Source organism: Centrocercus urophasianus, unplaced genomic scaffold (assembly GCF_019232065.1).
Source record: "Centrocercus urophasianus isolate 14NV4802_14NV808 unplaced genomic scaffold, USGS_Curo_1.0 seq_15, whole genome shotgun sequence".
NCBI classification, from domain to species: Eukaryota; Metazoa; Chordata; class Aves; order Galliformes; family Phasianidae; genus Centrocercus; species Centrocercus urophasianus.
This window is the reverse complement of record NW_024884697.1, coordinates 23,492,045-23,519,906: the sequence shown is the minus strand read 5'-3', so window position 1 is coordinate 23,519,906 and position 27,862 is coordinate 23,492,045. Positions and strand designations below refer to the sequence as shown.

Below are 27,862 nucleotides of genomic sequence, written 5' to 3'. Positions count from 1 at the left end.
CATATTAAATATACATTATACATAAAATACATTTTACACTATCGGTCACCTTCCATGACTGATCACATACATGGGAACGTGAAGGCTGGGATCGAAGTCCAAGTTTTATATCACAATATTCATCCACAGCCAACAGAAGAAAAGTAATGTTGCTCAGCTCCGTGACTAAACAACAGACACTCCTATAAAGCAGCATGATAACACACCATGAGATCAGTCCAAGCTCTCTCCAGTCGCTCCAGGTGGAATCCAATCCACGTAGGAGAATATCGCCATTTCCTGGCAGCGGTGAGAGAGCACCCGAGCAGCTCTACACAGCGCTGCGGGCCCGCCTGGGCTGCCGGCCAGCACACGGCCCCAGCCCGGGCTCCCGGGGCAGCTCAGACGGCCCAGCCCCGGCGGTGCGTTACGAAGGCCGGGCTGCAGCAGCGAGGTGGGACGTGGGACCCTGCAGGCACGGCGGCGTCTGGGAGGCACGACGCGTGTGAGGGCAGGCGAGGCCCGCTTTCGCCTCCTCCCATCAGTGATTCCTTCAATTCCAGGGTTTATTCAGTTCTACCCCTCTACGGGAAGCACGGCCGCGCCAGCACACGCCCCCCCGCGACCGCGCCTCCCGCGAGCGGTGACCGCGCGGCGCTGCCCGCGGGCGGGGCACCGCCGGGCCGAGCCGGGCCAGGAGCGCGGGGCGGCGATTGGCTGACAGCGCGGGGCCGGGGGGGGCGGGCGGGGATTGGCTGCCACGCCGCCTTTGTTCGGCTGCGGCCACAGCCGCAGGAGACAGCGGAAGTTTGAGCGCCGCGGCTGGAGCGCGAAGGGCGGCGCCGGAGCTTTCGCCTCGGCGCAGCAGCTTTCGCCTCGTTGCAGCGCCCGCGCCTCAGCCGCCTCGCATCAGCGCCGAGTCACCGGTCAGGAGCCTATTTGCCGCTTCGAGCTGTGTCCCGAGCTTTGCGTCCGGCATGGACTTGGAAAGTAAAGTGAAAAAGGTGAGGTCTGGCGCTGCCTGCTCGGTTACCTGCCGCTCGAAGCGGCTTCCAGCGCCTGGGGCGGCACTGCCCCGCTCCGTCTGTGGGGAGAGGGGAAGGGGAAGGGAAAGAGGTGAGGCTGGGGCAGCGCGCGGCCCCTGTCCTGTGGGCGTTACCACCTACAGTGTGAAATCGCGTGCGTCCTCCTGGTGGCCGTGCCCAGGTGTGAGGCTCCTGTGTGTGCGAAGCCTACGTACGCTATTTGGAGTGTTTATCCGAGCACTGCGAGCTAACTGAGCGCTGCTGTGACTGGCGCTTTAGAGTCGTGCTGCCCATCAGCTCTTGAACGGGATTCCCTCCTGGTGGAGGAAGGTAGGTGGGCAGGCAGCGAATGGTAAGTTACAGAAACTGGTAAGCAACCTGGTTGTTTGGATCCCCTTCTGAAACTTGCTGTTTGAAACTACGTGTGTAGGACTGAGCTCCTGCCGGATGCACCCCTCATCCTCACTTCTTGTGCTGTTGTGAATTATATGCCACGCTTACATGGCAGCTCTGTTTGTAAGAACTTCATCAAGTAGTCTCAGAACAGGTACTGCGGAAGCAGAAAACTTGTATGAGAACACTTTAGAGATCCGTGGTTTACAGATGTGGGTGATTTGTGTTTCTGAGTTGTTACACTGAAGCGTAGTAACTTGTTTTAAAGTGCATGTGCACATGCATATGTATGTATGTATACACACTCAAACTTTTTCAAATTACAAGCTAGGAACTGGCTCAGATGCCAGAGTAGCTGTACAGCATTCAAGGCTATCAGTCCTCTCAGGACTGAATTCTACTGAAGCAGGTTACCCTTGAGTTACAGCTTTCTCTGTGTGGTGACACAACTGAGTTTGTTCACTGGGAATTGTTGTAACTCCAGTAACACTAATGTGGGAAATACAGCGTTCCTTCTCAGAACTTCTCTGTCTGAAAGGAGAATAAGTATGTGCTATGAAGTATTGATGAGATTCTACTGTTGGAGTTTTGGGTTGGAGAAGCTTGTAGCAGCTGAACATATGCTTTGAATTGTAATGTAATTGTTGGACATCTATACATACTGTAAGTTTGTCTCCTCTTAATTTTGTTTAGTCGTGTTTCACCCTTCTTTTTCATCCACTTCAAAAATTCCTGAAGGTTTTTCAGAATTCAGCCAAACAGATGTGATAGCTGGTGCAACAGCAGAAACCGAGAAAGCTGTTTGTAGGAATTAATTTGTATTTTCTGTTCTGTTAAGCTCTACATTATACAGTATCTTTTAGCAGTATTAATAAAGAGCTTCACACTTTGTGAATTTCTTCTACATATATGCTCAGAAAACCTCTTCTATTTCCCTCCTCTCCTTATCGTGCTCTTTCCCTCTTATGGTTTAGTTGAGATCCCTTTTCCAGGAGCATGGTTATAAGTTAGAGCCAGGATGAATGGGGAAGCTTTGTTATCATAATGGTATGTCCTGTAATAAATTCTTTCTTTTTTGACCTCTTGTTATTTACTTTATCAGTGCTTCTTCAGATTTTGTGCACTGGAAGGAATGTATGAATAACAGTTCACTTCAACTATGCAGTGTCTTTAACCTAGGTCTTCTAATTCCTATTTGAGACCTGTTTCCCTAAATTTTCTTCCTTTCTTGGAAGATGAGAGAGTATTCTGGGAAGCTTTCAGTCAAGTTTATGAAGGCCCTTGAAGTGCTTTGAGAGAAATATGTCTTTGTGGAGATGGTCCCATCAGACTTCTTTGTTACCTGCAGTAGGTTGCTGTCCTCGCCTTCTGTTTTCTCTGTCCTGCACCTTGGACAGAAATGTCGTCTTTAACAAAATCTGTGTGCAGAATTCTTATTGTGTATTAATTTATACCATTCATTGAGCCCTAAACAAGCACAAACTACTGAGCAACTGGACCTGCCTGGTGGACTGGAAATATCAAGACTGAAGCAAGGAGACAGGAGTTGCCACGCTGTTACCAGTTAGGTTGCTGCTCTGCTACTCTTCTAAACTCAAAAATCTGAGTTTAAAAATTGGCTGTTCTGTAACCTCCAGATTAGAGTAGAGGAGTAGAAAAGAGGGAAGTGAGTTCAGTATGGAGTTTCAGACCACCAACCGATTGTATAGAACAACTTCTTTGCCCTCCTGCAGTCGTTAACTTAAAACAGGATAATAAAATGAGACTCATTTTCTGCTGCTTTAAAAAAAAAAAAAAAAAAGTTTCCAATGTGGCATTCCTAAGATTTCTCAAAGTGTCAGGAGTTTCAGAGTCCATTCTTCACTTGTGAACATAGATGCTGGCTCTTTGGACAACTGCAAGCGGCTTTCGAGGGGCTGTTAATGTACTGGAGAAGAACACAGGTAGATATATGAGTAGTGCTTTTTATATCTGGGAGATAGGTTTTGTACCAAAAAACAGGCTTGCAAATGGCTCAGGAAAGTCTGTTTTCAGTGTTCACATCAGATATGTATTTTTTTATTCTTCAAAACTTAATAATCCTAGCATAGTTCATCTCCCAGGAGTTGCTTTCTCTCTAGTAGAAGGCTGTTATGACTGAAGCAATCTACCTGTCCTTCTGCAGGATGAGCTGCTGCCTCATCTACTGCATTTTCAGACCCATTCTTTCAATTAATAGGTCATATTTCTGCTGTTTAGTAAGAGCAAAACAGCAGCCCTGTATACCATACATTTCTTATGTGTTTTGCTGTGGTGAATCGAAGGACACAATTGCTTGAGCTCAAGTTTTCTCACTGTTTTTTAACAGTGCAAGCAGTAAGTCCAATTCCTTACTGTTATACTCTCACTTCCTTACCTCTATAAAGGCTAACTGCACTTTTTTTCCCGTCTTTCTTAGAAGGAGGTAGATTTACTGTTGCATTTGAGAACTGTGAAGACAGCTCGTTTTATATACAATGCTTGTACAGAGTTGAATCCTGAGAAATGTAACTCTAGCTTGAAGAGTACTTGTGGAACAAACAGATCACTAAATTCTTCCAAATACAATATGCCTTGTGTTCTTGAATTTTACTTTGGGGAGAATAGGAAAAATGGGTATTTAATGCTTTATTAGAGACTGTTAGAACAAACAGTCCTGATTTCATCCCTGTATTTTCACCCCAGTGATCTTCTTAAAATGAATCAGTAGGCAGCAGGCATGTTTTGTACAGTCCTGCTGGCAGCATGGTCTTGTGTTCTGTTAGGGAGAATAAGTGGTTAGCATTGAGGCTGTTCTGTATAAGCTTTCACAGAATAATACTTGCTTTGTAAAAGGAACTTTGTGCTGGGAAGAGGGCAAAGGAGTTTGGGGGAAGAGGTCTCAAGTGTGGAGTGTCTGCATGATTTTCAATGTGCATGAGGCTTGGTTTGTTCTGTTATAGTGGGAAGAAAACACAAATCTGTAGACATCATGAATTTAATAACTGTACTGCTCTCTGGTAAGAATACTTTATTCACTATTCACTTAGGAGCAAAGTCAACTTTCTCATCCTTTAGCATGATTTAGTCATGTTTGTTGGGCTATGCTTCCTGCTTACATCACTCGTTGCTGTTTGTTTTGGTGTTACTGCTGTGGAAACCCATGGTAGGAGAGGTGGGGTTATTTTTGTTTTTCTTATGTATGTTGAAATCGAGAAAATTCAAGATTCACACAAATAAGATTGATTTGGCTGCAAGAAATACAAAAACAAGTATGAAGATGTGAGAAGAACTGGTTAAGTTTCTTTAACAAATAAATGAAGTGCATTCTGTTGTGTTCTTGGTGGTTTTTTGTGCACTTGTTTTGGGTTTTGTGGTTTTTTTTTTTGTTTTTTTTTTTAAGGTTTTTCTTTACCTTCAAATTTCGTGGGGAGAGGAGTGAGAATATTGTACAGACATGATTTGTTGCCTGGAATGCCTTTCACATTTATTCCTGTTCTTGTCATTTGTGGATATCAGGTTTGCAAAGAAAGCAACACTAAATTAAACTTTTTTTTTTTTTTCTTCTGTGGTGAAAGTATTCCCTGGGTATTTGACCATAAAATGTAATGACGTGCCTGGGTAGTAAGCCAAGGAAGTAGTGTAGAGGTGCATAACTTCTGAGATTAGGTAAAACTTTCTTCAGCTGGCATAACTGTAAACAGAGTATTAATCAATGACTTGTTTTTTTGTTATGACCTTCTGCCATTAAAGTCATAAAGGGCTTTTTCTGCATGTGTTCCTGGGGGGGAAAAAAAGGAACATTTTCTTTCTTCTAGGTAAAATGATAACAATGGCAATTAGTGAGTCACCATCAGGAGTGAAACTTTCTTGGTAGAAATAGCTGAAAATGCACTGCATTCCTTTCACATGAGTGAATAAGTTCTGCAAATCGGTGATTTCATCCTAGCAAATGCAAAGCTTCCAAGTGGTGTGAGGTAGCTGTAAAATATACATCATGAATTATAACAGATACAGCAAGATATATTTGGAATAGATGCACAAATCACATCCATAACTGTGTATATATTATGTGCATACGTCTGCTGCTGCCACGAAGAGTTAGTGAGGCTCTTCTAGGTTCTGGAGAGCAGGGCTATGAACACGGAAAGCTTACGTGCTTGTTATTTTGGGTTTTAGATGTGGTTAAAAGAATAAGATGGTATCTGTTGCACCCATTCAGTGTCATTAGTTAGATGTAACTGTGCTTCAGGCACTGCTCTGTATGCATTTGGTCTGTTATTGTCTTCCTCCCTCTTTGTGCCTTGCTTTTAGTCTGAGGCTATCTAGCTGCTGCTTGTGAATGCATTAGCTTGGGCCCAGGGAGGGAAAAGAGAGGAGGAAAAACAATAAAACCCATTTTCCTGCAAGACTAAAGATTTTAGTAAGTATGTGAACTTGCAGGTCTAAGAAACATATTAGAAGATGCAGAGTAAAAGCACAGTTTTAAAGGTAAAAGGCACATGTCTCATGAAAATGAATACCTTACTTGTATGATTATTGATAATAATATTATTGATAATCTTTGATCGTCCTAAGCAAAATGGCAGATCTATCTTTAGAATGTCTCTTTTAAAACGGGTTGTTGGGTGGAGGTGGACTTGACAGACTTGAAATAACTTTGATTAATCTTTAGGAAAGTTGGCTGGCCTGTGGCCTGCAGGTTGTGTGTGTTATCAAATGAAAGGCCCTTGCTTGGTCACAGGGGCTCCTGTGGAAGAGAAGGTGTGTCTGGGATTCCTTTGGGCTTTAGCACACTTACTGCTGCCCATGGTGCAAGCCATAGAATGCCTGTAAAGTAATCCTGGTGCTCCATTGCACTTGTCCATGTGCTTGGTAACAGCAAAACTGTCTACCTACCATAAGTTCTTTGTGGGCAGCTTGAAAAGGCTCAACATTTCTTGTTATACACGTTGTCGTAAGCCACTCAACTATAAAACTGGAAGTAAGAGGCAGTGCTTACTTGAGTTCTTGTGTTGGATTAGCTTTTCCTGGTGACCTATACATGTAAGCCCAAGCCTTCCAGGAAGAGCAACAGAGAAAGGGCAGCAACTCTTAGTTTGCCTTGGCAGCACTGGGTGATGGTTGATACTATAAACCCTGTGGATGGTGCTCCACTATAAACCCTACTGTAGTGTAGGGTTTTTAGAGACAGTGTTACAGTGTGTGTCAATAGCACTGAAACGTTGTTAGCATTGTACAGGACTTTGTGGGGGGCAAAAACTCCACTTGCGCTGAGGTCTTTAATACCCGTTAGTCTTTTGACAGCAGACGGTAGTAGTGCCTTAAATATTTATATTCATAGCTGTTTGATATTTAGTGAAGACACCACAATAAAATAAATTCCTAGTACTTGTGTGCTGTCATAATCTGCTGTAGTTCCTTGATTTATCCTTATGTTTGTCCTGTTCAGATTTCTTTTAAATATCTTTCTTGGATGCAGGCAGTTTTTGGCATCCCTCTTCCTGTGCAAATATTCTTCCTTACAAGAGTTTCTGCTTCTTAATCCTTGTCAACTTTTCCCTAGGTCTAAATGCATGCTTAAAGAAAAGCCACAACAGATTTAGACAGAATTAAAATTAGGTACATTGAATAACAAGTATAGGATGATCTATGCAGTATTTCTTTTCACTGGAGATCTTTCTCTGTTCTCATACAGTGTTCATAGAAGCCTTATGAGGGAGCCTGGATATAAATGTTTGTGTTTTTTTCCTGCTCCGCTCTGGAATTACAAGAAATAAACCTTTTTTTAAAGAATTCATTAAGAGCTTTAATCTATTTCAAATTCCAGTTTGTTTCCCAACCAGAGAAGTCACCTGTATGTATAGAATTCAGTAACACAAGATCAGGTCTCAGCAATAAAGCATGCACAGCACATTTCTTCTTAATTTCTTCTTAAAGCAGTTTTGTTCTCTTTCCTTCCCACCCCCATGCTTGGCTTTGACCTTGACTTTTTCTGGAAGTTTCTATACTACATTAGAATCTGTTAAAGACATCATCTGTTATGCTGTACTTTTTTTTTTTTTTTTTTTTTCTGTTGTGTGTTTTGTTTTGTTCCCCACTAATATCCAAACGAGTTAATAGCCCAGTAATCTTCAGACCAGAGGAGCGCTGGTATGTTACAGTGAACTCAGGAATGGCTTTAGCAGAAGTTGTTTCTGTTCTTGGAATGTTGAGGGACACAGGAGAAAGATCTACAAAAGAACAGTGAAAATTCCTTAACCCTGTGCAGGATTCCATTCAAGTACTGCGGCAACACTGACGGCTTTCTCACCCAACCTTTCAAATTCAGGTAGGTCTCCAACAGTGGAATTATTTCTATTCAGCAGAGGCTAGGTATGGGTATGTGTCACACTATACTTGGCAAGCTGAAATATGTATTGGATCACCTGCCGGGTGATGCAGGAGTCCCTTCACGCGGAGAGGAAGGGCCCTTAGCTTGCTCTTTCGGTGACACTCACAGGACGTACAAGAAACCTTGTGGGAGAAATACCAAGCTGAGCTTCTCTTTTTTTTTTTTTTTTTTTTTAATGGCTTCCTCTCTTAACTTCTTATCATTGCATCTCAGTGGTTCCTCTTTTAGAAGGCAAGAATTTCTGTACAGCTAGTGTTTTTTGAGGGCTGTATTAGTCATGGGTATGTTGACTGTTAAATAGTAATTACAAAAATGAAGGCTTCCAGTTTCTTGGTGCTTTTTGTAGCTAACTAATTAGTGGGAGGAAATAGAGAAGAAAAAATTGGACTCTAGTCATCATGTGTTTATAATATGAGGCAGTAGACAGAAGATGCACAGTGTGAAATTCTGATCAGACAGATTAATTCCTGTCTGTGGTCCAGCACTGTAGTAGGTTGTTGAATGTGCAAAATGGACAAGGTCTCTGCCAAATCTGATTTAGCTGCACCTGTTCTTTCTGGGTAACTGGACAACATCCAGAGGGTCCTTTCAACTTTAAATCATTTATCATCATTAAAAGCAAGCTTTGAAAATTACTGCTGTGAGATTTCATTTTAATTTATTCAAGATTTCTTAGGGCTCTTTTTTTCCCCTGTGGTTATCAACAGTAATCTTGAGGTTTTGTAGCATTACATTCTTCTAACTACCAGATGACAATTCTCCATCCTTTTTTTTTTGCCAGCACTGTGGCACAGTTCATTCAAAATAGAAACAAATTTATTATACAAACGTATCAGTATTTTACCACGTAGGAGAAACCATAGCTGGTGAAATGTATTTTGATTTGTATCAGTCCACAGGCTTAAACTGGCCAGCTACCATTTCATTGTGATGTGCTTGTGTCTATGATTATTCTGTAGCATCCCATATCAGGAGGTATTATTGGCCTAAGCTCTTTGAAATTTATTACATACGCATAAATACAAATTATGAAATTACCATTTTAAAAAGAAGCCAGACGCAAACTCTCTGGGAAATGCTTAACTTAATGGGATTGGGAAAGAGGATCTCTTGGACTTTAATTCTTGGTCATTTTCAGTGAAGTTTATCATAAGCACTTGTTCTAATCCAGGCTTAGACTAATTTATAGTAACTGCAATGTTTCTTTTACCATCCAGGCAAGCTATCAGACATTCAAACTGGACCATTTAGATTTTTAAGACAACAATATGCTTCTACAAGTGGCTCTGCTAAAGTTAGCCATCTTTTCATACTGGATTCCAGCATGAACGGAGGGAGGGCAAACTCCAGTAATTCTCACTTTGCTGCAGCCATTTAAAATTCTTTACCCTTGAACTATTTAATCATGATCTCAGTCATATTTATATCATTTTCCATACTCAGGCTATTTAAATCCATATTGGCTGCGTTAGTCATGCCAGATGGGTTTAGATAGCTTTTGCTGTAAAATGAAAATTAATGGCAGTAGGCACACAGAAATCTCTTTCTGGCAGAATTTCAGTTGACCTATCTGGGCCACTTCTCCCATGACTCCATTTATGGGGAAAATTGATTCTATCCTGTACTCAGATGCACATTCCCCTTCTAGTGTGTGCTCAGCTCACTGCATTGCTGGGTGCTCCATCTCAGCACCAGTTGCATCTGTAAAAAGGCCTGGGGAATAAACATAGGCAAGCAGCAGAAATGAAGCACACTGCATTTTAGGTGCTTTCCTGAGTTACAACAGAATCAGCAACTGGAAAGCAATGCTCACTTCTGGGACTGATGCTTCCTTACCACTGAAACAGATCCTGTTATGGCACTGTATTTGACATATGCTTTTAGGTGCAGCCAGACTCAAAATGCTGTGTCTGCAAATGCTACTTTTTATCCTTAGTATTTGGGGCATGTGGTTACCTAGTTTCTCACTCAGAACAAAGGCAGAGGCTGAGAGTGAATGTGGAATAGCATCTGATTCAGTTCTGAGTGTGCCTGTTATTTTCAAGCTAAACATCTATAAGATGACCAGGCCACATGAACAAGACCATCCTTCTTTCTCACAGCCAACTGAAGAATGTGTATCAGAACAAGCCTGTCTTATTTACTAATTCAGTTTATTTGCCTCAAGTTGCATAAATGTATCCTTGATGTGCTTTATTTTATTGGGGAGGGAATGTAAAATCCTACATTACTGAAGAAATCAGTGTTGAGAGTGATGATGGTGCAAGTAGGCTGTCTGGTTGCTGTCAACTCAGTTGGGATAGGGAGTGTGTTTTGAGTGGAGCACATAAGGAGAAGAATAATTTTGTGCTGCTCAACAAATTATCTCTACTTGTTCTTAGCCTGAAAGACCCTTCAGTGTTAGGAGGTTTGGGAATAGCATATTTGCTTGTGAGAACCATTCTTTCTTTTCTTGCTTGTATTTGTTTGTGTTTTGGGAATTCTTGAAATGCTCTTCGTATACTAGTGATCCTAGGTTTCTGTGCCTTATAACACTGCAATAAAGTGGTCATTATTCTTATTCTGCCCTCTCCCTTTAAAAAATAAAATTTAAAAAAAAAATTGAGGAGGTAAGAGCTCAAGCATAAGAAAGTATTGCTGGTTTGGAGTAGCAACTGAAGAGAATGAGTTATTTTCTTTGCGTTCCTGAGAGGCAATTGCAAGCACGCTTCAAATTAAGCACTCCTCAAGGATGTTTCTTTAAAAAAGGAAGAAAAAAAAAAAAAATGAAAATATTCATGAAAATAAAACAGCAACAATTATGTTGTTTTAGTTTCTTTATTAGAGAATGTCAAAGCCAACATTTTTGTTCTATACGTATCCAATATAGACCAAAAAATACATATATAGTTGATGGAAAAAATAACTATTTCATCTTTAAAGTTACCGTAAACCCATAGAATTGCTTGGATTAGAAAGGACTTTAAAGATCATCTGGTTCCAACTTCTCTGCCATGGGCAGAGTTGTCAGCTTCTGAATAAAGGCTGCCCAGGGCCCTGTCCAACCTGGCCTTGAGTGCCTGCAGGGATGGTGCATCCACAACATCTCTGAGCAGCTGTGCCAAGGCCTCACTACCCCCTGAGTAAATAATTTCTGCCTAACACTTAACCTAAATCTTTCCTCTCTTAGTTTGAAACTGTTCCCCCTTGCCTTATGCCCGTCAGACTGCATGAACAGTTGGTCTCCCTGCTGTTGATAAGCCCCTTCTCAAGCACTGGAAGGCTGCAATGAGGTTTACCCATAGCCTTCTCTTCTTTTTTCTTGTCTCCAACCCAAGTACAGCACCTTGCACTTGGACCTCCTGAACCTCACTATGTTCCTGTGGGCACTTTTCTCAAGCTATGTTTGTTTCAGGGGTCTACTGATCTGGCTTCAGGTTAGCTCATCTACTGTGTGAACTTCTTGAGCCATTAGGTGTATATATGATGTAAACATGATCATCACTGGCTTGTATTCTTTTCCTTTTACATGAAAGAAATAAATAATTTCACATCTCTCTATTTGTCCTTGCACTTGCAAGCAGTATCTGGATAGCTGCTAAAGTGCAACTTCTTCCCAAATAATAATTTGCTGGAAGGCTTGTAGTTTTCTCATGGTTATCTTACTGCTATGAAGACAGTGCTCCTTCAAATATAAAATGATTGAAATAGTAGTTGTGGCATTTTTTCATGTGCTTTCTTGAGTAAATGGATTGCAAGTAATATGTTCTTTCGCTTTAGACAGAAGCGTGACTACTTTCCCTCTCGAAGAGTATGCTCACAGCCTGCTGGAGGTGTTCCTCATGTTTCTGGGAGCAGTGGGTGGGAGTATGGGCATGAGTTACCCTCTGCATGGGCAGCAGCCTGTGCACTCAGTTTGACCACAGTTTACTTAACAGTGGTGATTCCCAAAGGTTTAGAGAGCTGGAATGAGGCATCTGAAATCTAGTATGTTATTTAGATGCATAAGTTATGTTGCTTGATGTCTGTTTCTCGCCTCAAACTTTCAGGTGCTGCTCACTATCCACTTTAATGTGCCAATACATCGATATACTGTGTGAATATCTGGCCTCTGTTAATGCTTTGGTTTTTGTATTCTCTCAAATTACTTCTGTGTTATAAATTGATTGTGTCCTTTTATTTATTTCATAGTGAAACACTGTGTATCATTTATGGTCGTTGTTCTCACTAACTGCTGTTTGTCTTTCTCCTTGGAAAGTAAGCTGGTATTAATTCAGCTGAAACACAATTATAAAAGGTATGTTCTGGTCTCCATCACTGTCAGAGTAGTTTCAAAAATATTATGCTAATCACTTAAATGTTTTCTTTACTTCTATCTGATGCTCACGCTATTGATATCAAAGTAGAGTCTGTTTATTTCTTGATCTTCTGTATTTTGTCAAGTCATACACTGCAGATCACTTTGTCCTAACAGCTGGATTAAATACCTTTTAGCTTGGTCTTGAGGTTTTACAGGTTCACGCTGTGGTTTCACAGCTACAAACAGCTGTAAGGTCTGCTTGCCCCTTTGAAATCTGCAGTAAGATCTGTTTGGGGAGGCATGTTACATATACAAAAACAAACTAAAAAAAAAAAAAAAAAAAAGAAAACCAACTTGGTTTTGGTTAAGGCTTTCTGCTGCTAGATCAGTCCTACAAACAGGTTTGTCACAGACAGCATCACTTCTCTAAATACAAAGAGAGGGTAACTGGAAGCTAAAACGCTGTCCTGATGTTGGCTTAGTCAAATGCTGAATGTTCTGTTTTAGTTGTGGTTGTATGTAATAAAGGAAGCAGTGAGATCATTCATGCAGCGTAATTCTGCTGACAATGGTTTTCTTCTTGATCTTTAAACAGATGGGCTTGGGCCATGAACAAGGATTTGGTGCCCCCTGCTTAAAATGCAAAGATAAGTGTGAAGGATTTGAGCTTCATTTCTGGAGGTAAGTGACTCAACACACCTTGACAGTTACGTGTAAATGTGCAAGTACTGGGCTTTTTCTTCTCTTTTTCCATTAAATTCTTCAGATGCTTTAAAGATCCTGTGTTCATGTTCAGGACTAGAGTTTCTCAGCAGCACTGCAACAACTAAGTAGGTAGTTGTGTATGAGTGTACGTTTTATTTGCACTGAAGTCCATGGTACTACTTCTATTGAAGAATTCACTTCAAAACATTCACAGTTTAATAAATGGTAGAAGTAGATTTGAAAACATCTTTATTTGTACTCTAGGAGTGCTTCATCTCAGTAATAAAATGCTTTTTCAACTTCTGATCAAATACCTTAGCTTTGATCTGAGATTTTAGGTAAAATTATCTCTGTTGAAAAGAAGCTGAAACTTTGTGTACATCTGTAAAGAGGGAGCTGTGTAACATTTCAACAAAAAAGTTAAATATTTCTTTGCCTTGAACCATTTGCCACTCCTGAACTAGTGAGGACTGATGATAGTTGCAGCAAATAGACCACTGAGAGGTCAGTTACTTTGTTTGCTGTTACTTTGACAGAAACATCCTATTCCCTTCTCTGGGTTACTGAAACCTTAACAAATAGCTCTGAGTTGCTCAGTTCACAGCTCATACTGGCTGAACTTTAAGTAGTAGCTTAGAGATTCTGATATTAAAAATAAAAATAAATAATAAAAAACCTTGAAGGGAAAAGCCTGCAAAGGATAAATGTAAATGACTAATAGTAGCACTAGCACAGGTAACCTAACTAAAGCCTTTCCACAGCTATTTAGCTACAATCATAGCTGTGCTTATGATAAGATTTCATGATGGGTTTTAATTCTGGTCTTTATACAACTCAGCTAGAGTGGTATCAGGTTCAGATAAGGCCTAAGAGATATTGCATCTATCTCAGAGTACTTGAGTGCAGCTGTGACATGGTTTAGAAAATAACCAGGCAGCCCACAGCACAAAGTTAGTATAAATTGATGAGGTTATAACTCAGTTATATATCTGCAATATGGAACTGTGGAAGCAACTTACAAATAACAACCTGAAGCAAGGAATGGTAATACACTGGTAGATAAATTTGGTACCTAAAGACATAAGAAACAAATAGTTTATGAGAAGACTCTGGGAAGGCTCATGTACAGGTGACAGAACAGTTAATGTGTATAGGTGATTCAGTGAAACTGAACACAAGTCTTGCAGGAGTGAATATATTGTTTCTGTGCTTACAGGAAAATTATGTTTCTTACTACTCAAGAGAAAGACTTTTTAGGGCCAGCTTGGTAGTGAAATTATATGTTGGGAGGAAAAAAGAAGATGAAACCGAATAATTTCTTCTCCTCTCTTATTCTTAGTTCCCACTGCTGAGACCGATTTCCTAACCTATTAAAAAAAAAAATTAAGGATAAAAAGAAGTGTCTGAAGCAATGCATAAATAAGCATATTTGCCAAGTTGGAATGTAGCTGCTTGTGGGTGTTTATATAAAGTTTTTTTGTGTGCTTTTCTTTAATACTTCTTTTACTGTGCTGCTCCTGCAGTTATGGCTCATCGTGGTGGGTTCTAAATAAACAGCTCGTCAGGACGCTGTCTCCTAAAGAGAGTCTGTAGATGGCAGTGCTTTAAAGAGCAAGTAAGACGATGTGAACACAGTGTCTGTTTAGTTTGCATTGAAGTTATAATTTGAGAGTTGAGAAGATACAGGATAGTCCAAGCAGCAAGGTGGCCAAGAAAAATACTTCCTCTGGGTGTCAGACAAATGTGACATATTAAGAGATGAAATGTTGGCAATTAAGGCAATTCTAGAACAGGTTGGAATATAGCTTTTTCTCCACAAGATCTGCTTCTGGACACGGGGGGATGTGAATATGAAGTCTGAAATTAGTTGTATAATAAGTTCTTAAAGGGAAAATTTAGTAGTACATTTTGCATGGTATAGTCATCTCAGGAGTTCATCACTGGAACAGAAAGAGGAATGGATGGATGGATTCTGAGTGTTTATTCACCTGTCTAAATACTTACTGTTTTACTTTTGTTCTGCTGGCTGCATCCTGACTCCCCTGTCCGTCTGCTCCCAGTTTTATACTTCTGCTTGATGCTACATGGTGTGGAATATCCCTTTGATCTCTTCAGGTCAGCTGTCCTGGATCTGTTCCTTCCTAGCTCCTTGTGCACCTTCAGCCCCATTGCTGGCAGGGCAGCATGAGAAACTGAAAAGTCCTTGGCTCTGTGCAAAGACAGTTCAGCAACAGATAAAGCATCAATGTGTTATTTGCATTCTTCTCATCCTGAATCCAGAAAACATCATACTAGCTTCTATGAAGAAAATTGGCTTTATCCCAGTCAAACCAGAACAACTTAGCCATGTTATTCTTAATCTGAAATTCTAATTTAAATCAATACATCCTAGTAGAAATGAATAGAATATTATCTTTATTACATCAATTATCAAAGTTGGTTCAAATTTTGTCACTAATTTTATCTTTTATGCATCTTCAAAAGATGGGTGTTCAGTTTGGAAAGAACTTCTGTGGTGGGTTGACCCCAGTCCAGCTGCTCCTTTGCAGTTTCCTTCACATTGGAGTTGGGGAAAGAAGACAAAAAACTGAAGTGAAAATGCTTGTGGGCCAAGATGAAGTCAGTTCAGTAGGTGCAGGAAAGGTGCAGGGGGGAAGCAACTGATGCAAGGCAGTCACTCACCATTGCCCATGATCCCTAAACAGTGTGTGAGCAATGGCTACTTTGGAAATCAGAAGACTGCCTTCATTTGCTACACCTATTGTTTTTGCTAAGTGTGGTTTTGTATGCTATGGAATATCCCTCTGGCCAACTGGAGTCAACTGTCCTCTCCTACCTTACTTGCAAGGGAGAGACAGTGTGTGAAATAAAGTGCACGCACTGCTCAGCAAAAGTAAGTGCTATCAACAATATTTTTAATCACAAATCCAAAACACAGCACCTAAGCATAGACTTAGAGGGGCACTCTAAGTCAAGTTAACTCCATGCCATGGATGGACATAATGCAGCAGCTGAGACAGCAGCAGTGCTGCACGTGGGCTGTACATTGCTTTGGTGTCAGGGTGACTCTGCCCTCTGGTGGATGGAGCTAAAGTGCTTCAGTAGACTGTGTAGTCTCTCATCTGTATGTGAAAACTGTGTACCCGTAAGAACTAAGTGCAATTTCTCTGCTTCTGCACAGGCGAGCATCAGTGCTGCCTTTGGCAGGTCAAACTGGAGAGTGCACCAAAAAACATCCAAATATACCAATCTAGTAGCAATGTTTTACGCAGAGCTTCTTACACCATCTTTCTCTGTGCTGTTAGTGTTTGGCAAATGTATCTTCTGAGGTGGCAACTTGAAGTCTTTAAGCACTTTGTTTAAGAGCTCTTGGCACAACAGGTGGACTCACTCTGCAGATGCAAAACTGTTAATTTGGGGTGGTAATTAAGCAGGTATAAACAAAGCTCTTTGTAAAACTGCTTCCCAAATGTAGAAATTCTTAAAGCCTCAGTGTTATGGCCTGCCTACGAGTCAATACAATGAAGTTGCTGTCTGCAATGGTTTAAAAAAAAAATTTACCTGCTTTATCTGTGTGCTAATAACTTTACTTTTAAAATTGTCTTCAGAATTACATTTCCATCCAGATTCAGCAAAAACAAAAGCAGGGTTCAGATGTAGTAATTCTTCCAGACTGCAAAACTTCCTCTACAAAACTATGATGGCAAACTAGCTGTTAAATAAATAAATAAATAAATAAATAAACATCCTGATACTGGTTATGTATATACCTGTATGTATTTGTTCTTTGGGAATGTATTTCCCACTAGAGGGAGATGTGGAACAGAAATCTGATCTTACAAGTGGGAAGGAAGGCTCTGACGTATTAGTTATGCACTGGGAAGTGATAATTGCCAAAATGTTAAAGCTTCTGGAGACAAGAATCTTAAGCTTGGGACTGACAGTTATGAGCAACTGGCTTCTTGGCACAGATAGGACCCCTGGAAGACAGAGGGAACTTGTTTTAACATCCTCTGATACCAAGGATTCAGATGAGAACTGAGGCACAGTACTAACTGCGTTTACAATTACTGCAGCTGTATTAATAGCAGAAAAGCATAACAGAAGAAAGAACCAAAAAAGTTGAGTTTGTTTTTGTGTGGAGAACAAAGCCTCAAGACTTGCCAGGTGCTTGTTGATAGTTTATCTGGGCTTGTAAATGCTTCTTTCTGATGCTTCAAAGCCAGCATAGAGAGGGTCATGATCTGAATTATTGTTCTTCTCTGTACACTAAAATAGCAGGAGGATGAGTGATGCTTCCTTCTGTAAAAGGAGCCTTGTAGGTCGTAGAAAGCTATGACATAGGAATTCATGGGCCTAGGAGACAAGGAGAGAATATGGAATCTATTTTCCTTTCTACACACCCAAGACCTGGAAGCAAGACGTAGTCCACTAAATCTATATTGTACAATGATATCACTTCTAATTCCACAACTCTTAAGCTTCCTCCTTACATGCCATGTTTTGGAGAAGGAGGAGCTTCCCAAGTTGCTAGAATTGGACTGGGGAACACTTCTGTCCTTCACTTAAGTCCTGTTTGTGTCCACAGCTCTCAGGAACCTCTAACATATCATTTAATAGAGATTCTGCTGAATGCCCTCAAGTTAAAGAAAAAAATATGTTTTCTTTTCCTATGCTTATTCTGTTCTCATCCACTGACAAAATAATTGAAGAGAATGGTCTTGCTGCCTGTCTTCTAAGTAGGGTCATGAGAGATAAATGTAAGTCTGTATAAAGAAGCAACCAGCCGTTCCAGCACGTGAGATCCTTGCTTTAACATTGAAACTAAAAAAAAATTCACAGGTATCAGACAGATCTGTGAAGTGTAATAAAGGGTTCAAGGTAATGTGACATAGTCTCTTAAGAAAGATAGTTCTATTGTAGGCAAAGGGAACACGAGAGACAGATGATCAAGACTCTGATATGGCATCTTAGAGGGAGAAAGTATGACTGAATTGTAAGCAGTACTTTGTGCTAAGACTTGTGTATGTAAAAGATATCCAGTTGACATTTAGGGCTAAGAATTAACCAAGAAAAGAGATTATTAATCTGAACAGGAGACCTTTTTTGGCTTTTAGCAGTGTACAAATGTCTCTGCGTGGCAGAGATTCAGTGGAGCCTTGGGGAGCAGGGGAGATGGCAGCAGCCTCGGGGATTTTTCTGTAACTTACTATAATAGGCTGACAGCAGTTATGAGTCAGGATGCTCTTCCTGGATTATTTGTTCCTGTATTTGGAGATTTATCCACAAGTTCTAATCCAGAACAATCACATTTACAAACAGCTTCTTGCAAACTGCCCGTAGGACAAGGAGTCATTCATTGGTTCCTTCAAAGAGTGAGGAGATAACATTAGGATGAAACGTTCACAGTCAATTTCTTGATATGAGTAAGCATGAAGAGGAGCAAGTTCAGCAAGCATAAAGATAATGCTTTTTCTTCTCAATTCAAGTTTAAGCTATGGTAGTTTGATATGAGTTTTCACAGTGGGAGCCAGGAAGAACCTGAAGGTAAATTACGTATTTTCATTTTTTGTATGGGTTTGTTCATCTGTTTATCAAGATTATACAAAATCTCTCAAGAATACTAAAACTAGTGAGTCATGCTAGTTCTTCAATGAAGATAAAAGCATTTAAGTCATGGTATTCTCCTAACTGGGAACAGAAACAGGATCTCAGAACTCCAATAGAAAGTAAATATGCTATATGAGCAAAACCCTTGTGGTTCTTCCAACACCTGTAAAAATCCAGGGGGAAAAATTCCTCCAGAGCTTGTTGGAGATAGCTCTGATCTTTGCAGGCTGTCAGTGCTATGCCACTGTGGATGAAGGTGGTGTGGAGTAGGGAAAACTAGAGAAACTGCCGTGCTACCGTTGTGATCACACAGCCAAGACAACCATGTGAATTGTTCTCAACGAGTTCTGTTTTGCAATCAGAATAGTTCTGGACAGCAAGACTACATTACACTTGCTGAGTGTGCAGTTTACCTGGAGGTGTCTGTTCAGCCACCTGTGCTGTCAGAGCACATACCATCAAGAAACAAGACTGCAACACACTGCTTATTGCTAAAGGCGTAAGTGGAAAAAATGAAGAAAATGTCTGGTAAACTGTTGTTCAAGTTGTGTGTGCGCTATGGGTCGTAGAACTCTGTTCATCACTGATGTAATAATGAACTAAACCTTCAAAAATAGGATCTTCTGTGCTACAGGTAGCAAAATTGACCGTTTTTGTTTGGAGTGGGATTTATAACTCAGGAAACTATGGCTGCTGTTTTATCAGATGACCAGGACTGCATCCATCACACATTAAAATGATCATAGAGTATACTTATAATATAGTCTATAATTTTGAGGATGACTGTGCATCAGTTCACCTGACCTTATAGGCATGCCTTCCTCTTCCTCCCTTTTCCAATACCTACTGGGCTTTCTGTAGTCATGGCTCATTACAAATATGCACTCATTACATGCTTTCATGATAAGGTACTTATCTTGTCTTCAAGGCTTCAGACAGCAAGTTGCCGAACACTGTGAGAATTGCACGGTTTCTGGTAAGCAGGGTTGAGAAGTGGTTTATAGATAGCAGTCTTATGTTATTCACTATGTGAAGAGTAAATAATTGGGTAAAACGTTGTTTGTTTTTGTCCGTTTTCAACAGACATCCAGGAAGTTGATCTGTTCTTTTCATATATAAGGTGACCCATTAGTTAACATCCAACTTCACAAATTTCCTTATACTGTGCTCAAAGGAAGCTCTGGGAACGCCATTACTAAATAGTGAATCAGAGCAGCTAGTCCAAGGTTCTGCTTATTAAAAGTGAACTGTTTAGTTATGCTTAATGTAATAAATTGCTATCTAATGTGCCTTCATCAAAGGAATTCAAATGTATTTTATTGTGAGTGAAAGATCACTTCCATCTGTCTGACTAAGTGAAACCTTCTACCTTTTAAGGCTGCTATCTGTGAAAATTCTCTGTACAGCATGTACCAGAGTACCTCTGACTTTGTTCAGAGATGTCAGAAATACTTTCTCCATATAAGCAAGTCACTCTTCTTTCACCTTCTGTTTCAAATGCTGAACTTGCACCATGTTCCATTCTCTATGTATTTATTTTCCTTACTAAGAAATACTTGTTTCCAGTTGATAGTAACCCTGTGGTAGCCATATATCATGCAAAGGGAGAAATAGTAGTGTGTGTAATTTTCAGTATGCAAAGAGGACCTGAAAAAAAATAAGGTGCAAATAAATAATTGCTGAGGATCATATTGATGTGCTTGAGGTGTAGGTCGTATGTGACTACTCACAATAAACCTGGTAGGTAGGTAATTGTGGATATATATATATATGTATGTGTAGTGATGTAACTGAAGGAATGACACAGCAGCCAACCACATTAATGCATTAATACATTCATAGTATGGTATTATGCATCGATCCTAATCTCAGTGAGTAAATGATAGAGTAAAGAATATCCTCCAAAGATATTTGACAAATTTCAGGAAAACTTATATCTGACCTAATCAAAGGTTTTGAGTTCCTGCTGATGTTAATACGCATGCTGCTGAGGGGAGGTGTAGGTTGCAGCTGAGACTATAATTCTTTGGTGTTCCCATGAATTTCAGAAAAATATGCCGCAACTGCAAATGTGGCCAGGAAGAGCACGATGTCCTCACAAGCAATGAGGAAGACAGGAAAGTGGGGAAACTCTTTGAAGATACAAAATATACAACTCTTATTGCAAAGCTGAAAAATGATGGCATTCCCATGTATAAACGTAACGTAATGATACTGACTAATCCAGTGCCAGCCAGGAAGAACATATCCATCAACACTGTGACCTATGAGTGGGCTCCTCCTGTTCAGAATCAGACACTTGTAAGTCAGACCCTCTTTTTCCTTCATATTCAAGGCAAGAGTTGATGAGATACAAAGCGTGGTTTAGTAGAACAACAAATCTGCCTCTTGTTAGTCTTCTGAATGTACATAAACTTTTCTTCCTTCCTTTCTTCTAAAACTAAAATTATGGTGGATGTTTTTAGTGAGTCTTGCCTGTGCAGTCTTGCAGAAATTTATGTGTTTCTGTGGAACTTCTTGAGAATTGAGGAAATGAGATTGACTTTTTGTTTTAATAGCAGATAACTCTTAACTCTTGCATCCCTAAAGTGCAATTTCTCTAATCTACCTTCTTCAATAAGCTTTGAAAACTGTGCAGAGTGTGTGCTTAGAATTGCATAACCACAAATGCACACAATACAATTTATTGTCACAGTTTAAAGCTAAGGGGAACACCCAGACTTGCGTATGTCTTTTACTCTATTTGGTAAGAGCAAGTTCAGTGTTGACATCTCAGAAGAGCTCTCGTTCAGTATGTTTGCAGCTCAAGTAGATGGGATGGTAGATAGCCTTCTGAGGATTTCTGCTTTGCTTTTCAACCTTTTGTTGTTAATTTACTGTACTATAGTGCTTTGTAATCCTTGCTGGAATTGTGTTATTTCTGACTTGCCTCTCTAAATAACCTTTCTCAGTGAATGAATCAAACCTCGTGCAGCTAAACTGACCATTACTTAATATTCAGTTAGCATTTTCATTTTTACACTTGTCCTTTCTTTATTAAAGCAAGAGCTTTTTTTCCCCCCTAGAACTAGGTCTGCAATGGGCAGCGTGGCTCGGGGAAGCTATTCCAGCTTGTACTTCTTAAAGCTGTACTGGTGATCCATAGTTCTAGACAGTTTTGAAGAGGCAAGGTGTTGTGTAAAACAATCGTTGTTTACTCTGAAAAGTAATAAGTCTGTGTACTCTATATGTCATAAATAGCTCAAAAGGGAGCCTGTCTCTTACTCTGGGAAGAAGCTAATTAATGTTTCTGCTGTATTTTTTTTCTCTGCTGTATTTGTTTCTCTTATTTTTTTCTGTCTGCTGTGCTTCAGGACATTAATGTTTATGAGAAGAACCTTGTTTTTGACAAGTTTGCCTGTCGCTAGCAACAGTAGAGATGATTTTAATCACTTGTTTGCTTAAAAGGATAGGTCTGTAATAGAAACGGCGTCTGATATCTAATTCTGCCTGATTTAGGCTAGACAGTATATGCAGATGCTACCAAAGGAGAAACAGCCTGTTGCTGGCTCGGAAGGCGCTCAGTACAGGAAGAAGCAGTTGGCTAAGCAGCTGCCTGCTCACGACCAGGATCCTTCAAAATGCCATGAGCTATCCCCCAATGAAGTTAAACAGATGGAACAATTTGTGAAGAAGTACAAAAATGAAGCACTTGGTGTAGGAGATGTGAAGCTCCCTGGTGAGCTGGAAGCTAAAGCTACTGACAAGAATAACGTGAACAGTGGGGACAGAAGCACCTCAGCTGCTGTAGGAGCAATGGAGGACAAGTCAGCAGATCAGAAGGCATCTCAGTATGTAAGTATAAGAAAGAAAAGATAAAACAAGAAGGTAGTCTTCCATGTGAGTGTTCTCTTTGGTCATTTTAACTCAATGAACATGTTTGTTCATTTGAAATAGTGAACATCTGGGGAGGGAATGAAAGAGGAGAAATTGGAAAACATTGTTAATGTCTACTCAGAACTCCTAGTTCCTGACAGTATTTAGCACGCTGGTGCAAATAGCTTCTGAGATACTTATGTTCATAACAAAAAACGTTAGCTTGGATATATTCTATGTCAGGATGGCTTCTATCGAATAATGAAGAGGTTGTATCATCTTACAGACTGACTGCTACACTTTTCCCTTCTTGAAGACTTTAGTTTAATTTTAGTTTAACTGTGGTCAACTATTTTCCCTAGGAAAGAATCAAAGTTGTCCAATTGTCAAATTGCACTGAAAACGAAGTAAAACTAAGAAATAATAAAGTAACACCTCTTCCTCCTATCTCCAGCAAGCTAAGCCATGTAACTGCTGTTTTGAGTAGCTTTTTTTCATAATTGGATTTTTTTCCCCTTTGGCATCTGATTTCCACCTTGTAACAGCTCAACAAAAAGGGTTGTTCCTATTTGTTCCTGCCCATCAGTTCTGAGTTTTCATTCTCTAAATTCTCTTGTATGTAGTGATTCAGACAGAGCCTGAAAGTGTGTATTTCTGTAACTGCAGGGTAGAAATTCAGTTTCTCTGAAGAAACAGGTTTTTTTAAATCTGATTTTAAAAGTAAAGTCAGATCCCCACTACTAATGTAAGTCTACCTATAATAACTGTCTTCATGAGTTTTTTGTTGTTAAAAATCTATTTTGCCACAATTAAAAGATGAGTAACAGAGAACTGGATAGTTAGCAGAACACTAAGTTTTGCATTTAATAAAGAAGGACTTTGCTTTTTCTCTTAGCTGTCTAGGCTGGGGATTTTGCAAGCAACAGGTGACTTTTCCCTCACAATCTGTAAATACTCAACCATATTTTTGTTAGTATACTGCTCTTAGTCTAGCTGGTTTGATGGAGGCTCCTTATTCTTGAGTGTGTGATGCTCATAGAACATAACATGAGTTTTGTCTGTTGGATTTTTCGAAGTATTGGACAGTAGTTCAAGAAACATGAATACTGCAAAATGCAGTAATCCATTTAAGTAGCATTAAAGCTGTCAGTATAATATATATCTTGAATTGCTTGGTGTGACAATTGCTGTTCTGTGATATGTCACTTTATCTGATACTGGATGAAAATTAATACTGTAGTTTCATTACGGGCAGGTGGGTTTAAATAAATGTTTATGTAATATGTAACTGCTATAAACATTCTTCTTCAAAGACTTATTTAATCTGTAAAACCTCTTTCCAGTCCTGCTATCGCTGCAAGCTGAACATGAAAGAAGGTGACCCAGCTGTCTATGCAGAACGTGCAGGATATGACAAATTGTGGCACCCAGCTTGTTTTGTCTGTTGTACCTGCAGCGAGCTTCTAGTAGACATGATCTATTTCTGGAAGAATGGCAACCTGTACTGCGGAAGACATTACTGTGATAGCGAAAAGCCCCGCTGTGCTGGATGTGATGAGGTAGGAAGTAGCCCGAACTTTGTTTTAATGCACAAGTTTGTGATCCCAAAAAGTTAATATAATTGTAGTGAAATATTTCAATGCAGAGATATGACATCTGTTCGTTAGTTTTAGCTGATCGTAATTGCAGAGAACTGAGATGTATGTGGACGTTTCACATTCAGGAGGTTCCATAGTTTGTTTTGGATTTGGTGGCAGTTTGTGCACTTCACAGGAGAGTAGGATATGTGTATAATTAAGTGTAAGCTGTTCTATAAAGAAGTCTTCAATTATGCAGTTGTTTCTTCAGGAAGGACGCTAGGGGGAGCACCTCGCTAAATTACGTCTTAAGCAGTGTAGAGAGAACAGCCTGTCTGATGTCTTTGGCGTCTTATTGTTTCTTAATGGAAATGGAGACTTTGCAAAATAGTGATACAAGTAAATAGCAAAAAGTAAACATTTTTGATGAAGTAATTTGAAGGTGTGGAATGCCAGCAGTTCCTAACAAATTGCAAAATATCGTCAGGAAGTACTATTCAAATAGTTTAATATTAAATGTTTGTGTGTTTTCCTCATAGCTAATATTCAGTAATGAATATACTCAAGCAGAAGGTCAAAACTGGCATCTGAAACACTTCTGCTGTTTTGACTGTGATTGTGTTTTGGCTGGAGAAATCTATGTCATGGTGAATGACAAGCCAGTCTGCAGACCATGCTATGTGAAGAAACATGCTGCGGTAAGATCCTCACTGACATGTTGGTGTTGTGAAGGAAGGGAAATTGAAGAGTATGGAACTCTTACCTTTTTCCCAGGGTGGGAGTATCTGAAGAGTGTAAACTGAGTACGTGTGTAGGTCCAAGCTGATCATCTAAGCTTCTTTGAAAGAAGCTTTGAGAGCAAACAATAACTTTTGATAACCAGAGCTCAAGATGAATTCAGTTCAAGACTTTCTAGTAACCCTTAATTCCTTAGCACACCTTTATCCTACCAATGCACAGGAAAATATACTTGTAACTGATCTTTGTAATAATGCACAGGTACATATTGATAACAAGCTCATATCCTGATTTGTGCATCGGGGATCATCAAAATTGTCTCAAGTTAATCTGACTTCACATGCACATTTTCATTATTTCCTCAGCTGCATTTTGGTCAGAAACTCTACTTATAAAATGAAGGAGAAGTCAAAACCTGAAAATTTATTTCATAGGCTTCTTTTGACACTTGTCAGTATTCTTTGAGAACATCTAAGAATGCGAGCTTTTGTTGGAATTATAGAGAGGATGTTCCTTCTTCATTTAAGTGACTTTGTGTTTGCCTCTTTTCCTAATAGATCTGCCAAGGCTGTCATAATGCTATAGATCCAGAGGTTCAGCGTGTAACCTACAACAACTTCAATTGGCATGCTACACAGGAGTGTTTCTTGTGTTCCTGTTGCAGCAAGTGTTTAATTGGCCAGAAGTTTATGCCAGTGGAAGGGATGGTTTTCTGCTCAGTGGAATGTAAGAAGAAGATGATGTCTTAAGGAGTGACGCGCACAAAACTAAGCATTGCTCTGTTCCAAAGGCTCTTGCATTTCTACTGTAAAATACGTAGAATTGTGGCATTTAAGGTTATGGAAAGTACTAACTAGCATTTTCCCAAAGATTTTTTTTTTTTTTTTTTAATGATTAATTTGTGTTCTGTAATCTTGATTCCTTAGCTGTAATGTTTTATTCTTTGGGATTTTGTTTCTGAGTCTTACATCAAGTGTCTTCATATCCCAGAACTGTAGGAAAAAGTATGTTATGAACTCTGTACGCTTCAAGGGAACTCTTCACTATGAAGGATCTTTTCACTGTGTTCTTTGTAGTGGAAGAAGAAAATGTGAATGTGCTCCATTTTTTTTCTTATACAATCAAGTAGCTTTTCCACTTTCATTTTGACAAGTTATTTATGTCTGTTTCCCTGCTTTCATCAAGCACTTTAGACAAGATGATCAGCTTTACTGCCACATACAGTTTTGTTCACTAGACCCTCAAGTGGGCAGGGAGAATGAAGTGTTTTTTTTTTTTAAAGCTGCATGTAGGTTTTTTTGCTCCTGGTTGACACATGGGTTGTTGAGAAATCGAAACTACTCTCACATCTAGTTTGTAAAGTATCTGCACCACTGAAAAACTGGTTTATCTCATGTTTCTTCTTACTACTTTTCATGTGCAGAAGCTTTCATTTTATGAGTATTGGAGTTACTTTGCAAGGGTTTCTTTTGCTCCTATCTTTTGTGAGTTTGGTTTGGCTTTGTGGTTGCTTTTGTTTGTTTGTTTTGGAGAGGAGGGATGTTGGTGGAGAAAAATCTAAGGGGACATCCTACCCAAATTAAAAAATACAAATCCACTACAATTTGTGGATCTGGCTTCTGCTTCTCATGAATGTTCTTATTGCATATTGTGCCTTCTGTCAGAGGAACACGGCTCAGGGGTACCATATGCTTTTCCAAGTAAGTCATACTGCAAAAGGTTTGTACTTAAGCTTTTGAACTGTGTGTTCTTAACCAAAGCAGAAAGAAGACTCAACTAGAAGGCTTCCAGTTTTTGAATAAAAAGTTCACCCCTAAGTATTACCTTTGCTTACTAGATAAGCCGAATAAATGGATTCCTGTGGTGTTTGTTGTCTTTTCCTTCCCTTAAGGATTATAGATCTACAGTGAAACTTGTTAGCTATTTCTATGCCTAAGACAGCATGGATCATCTTTAACCTCAAAAAAAAAACCCACCAAACTATGCAAGTTTTATGTTCAGCTTTAAGTTTTATGATGATGGATGTTGTAACACTTACAAATAAACATTGGTATTGCTCACTTAAATTGTCCTCTGATTCTATTCTTGCTGAATTCCCTCTTTTAGAGGGAGACAGAGGAACGGAAATATCCCTAAACATCTCTTTAGCTTTGGCATTATTTCTAGCAAAAATTGAGGCCTGTAACATTGTCAGGTGCTTATTGTCATATGCAGTATTGTTGAGGGACTCACTGGTGAAAAAGGATGGGTCTTGTTCAAACAAATACATAACTTCAAAAGTTTGTGAAGAAGTAAATTCACACCACTAAGTTTTGTTCACGTTCACTTATTCACATGATGATATTACTGAAAGCTACAGTTCAGTTATATTTCAAGTGATAGAAAAAATACTGAATAGAGACTTGAGCTTCCTGGACAACAAATAAGACAGTAGTGTGACATTTGTACTTTGTATGTTGTCTAAATGGATGTGCAAACTTTAGATCCAGATTCTGGAAGTATGTATGGCCCTCCTCAGGGATCTTCTGAATGAACCAAAAAGAATTTCAGCTCCTACCAATGGGTCTGTATACTTGCCAAACTTGCAGTTTTAAACAAAGGGAAACCTGGATGCCTCAAAAAAAGAAAGTTTCCATGTTTTCTTTTCTCTATTTTACTGTTCCTTTATCTATATCTGGACATGCCTGTGAGGTTGCCATCCCTTAGGGGAAAATAAGGTATCATTAAATGATTAACAGTGTTTGGCTTTTACTTGTCTTGGGTGCTTCTGTCCTCACCCACTTGCTAACATCTATTCTAGAAGCCGTAGCTGACCTTTATGAATAACTTCTTGTAAAAAGCTGTTGGGCAATTTCCTTTTCCCTCCCTGGCCACCTTCTGTAACAGCTCTATTTCTCTTTGCTGTGATTGGTAAGACTATCATTAACGCAAGCGCTTCTCACTTTGAGGCCTGTTCCGTGCAGTGTTGTTGATGAAACTTTTACTGCTGTGCAACCTTCACTTAAGAGGGTGAGCAGGCATTACCTCAGTACTTACTCACTCCCTCAGGACAGAGTTGTTGAGGAAACTGTTGTTGAACCAAACATTTGAACAGTAACATCTTTTGGGACTGGCTTTATCCGTGCCTCTCCTGAAGCACATGAGCCTTCTGCCCTTCACTAGCCTTTTCTAAAGCTTGATCCCTCACCTACTCCCTCCTAGTTCTTTTCTCTGGAACCTGATGCGTCCAGGTGTTTCTGCTATGGGGTAGCCAAAGTTTAATCTGTGTCCATGGACAATGGGAAAGAATCGTGTTATAGGTAGCTCAAGT

General features: G+C 39.8%; 1 protein-coding gene across 2 annotated transcripts; it reads left to right on the top strand.

Annotated features, from left to right (window-relative positions):
* The first annotated feature begins 836 nt into the window (after nucleotides 1-836).
* TES (testin LIM domain protein) lies at nucleotides 837-26,618 on the top strand. Of its 2 annotated transcripts, XM_042815880.1 has the most exons (8): nucleotides 838-983; nucleotides 12,026-12,064; nucleotides 12,663-12,748; nucleotides 20,431-20,683; nucleotides 21,881-22,216; nucleotides 23,581-23,796; nucleotides 24,354-24,512; nucleotides 25,110-26,618. In XM_042815880.1, exons 3-8 carry the CDS (start codon nucleotides 12,663-12,665, stop codon nucleotides 25,299-25,301), a joined length of 1,242 nt encoding a protein of 413 aa, XP_042671814.1. In that variant the 5' UTR covers nucleotides 838-983; nucleotides 12,026-12,064; the 3' UTR covers nucleotides 25,302-26,618. The 2 variants fall into 2 exon arrangements, with proteins under 2 accessions (XP_042671813.1, XP_042671814.1); XM_042815879.1 differs by lacking the exon at nucleotides 12,026-12,064 and having other exon boundaries at nucleotides 837-983.
* The last annotated feature ends 1,244 nt before the right edge of the window (nucleotides 26,619-27,862 follow it).

Excerpts from the sequence above, each read along its gene's own strand:
- TES (XM_042815879.1), top strand. The coding sequence starts at position 957 with ATGGACTTGGAAAGTAAAGTGAAAAAG. Across the intron at positions 20,684-21,880 it reads CTGTTCAGAATCAGACACTT|GCTAGACAGTATATGCAGAT; the intron begins GTAAGTCAGACC and ends TGCCTGATTTAG. Across the intron at positions 23,797-24,353 it reads GCTGTGCTGGATGTGATGAG|CTAATATTCAGTAATGAATA; the intron begins GTAGGAAGTAGC and ends TTTTCCTCATAG.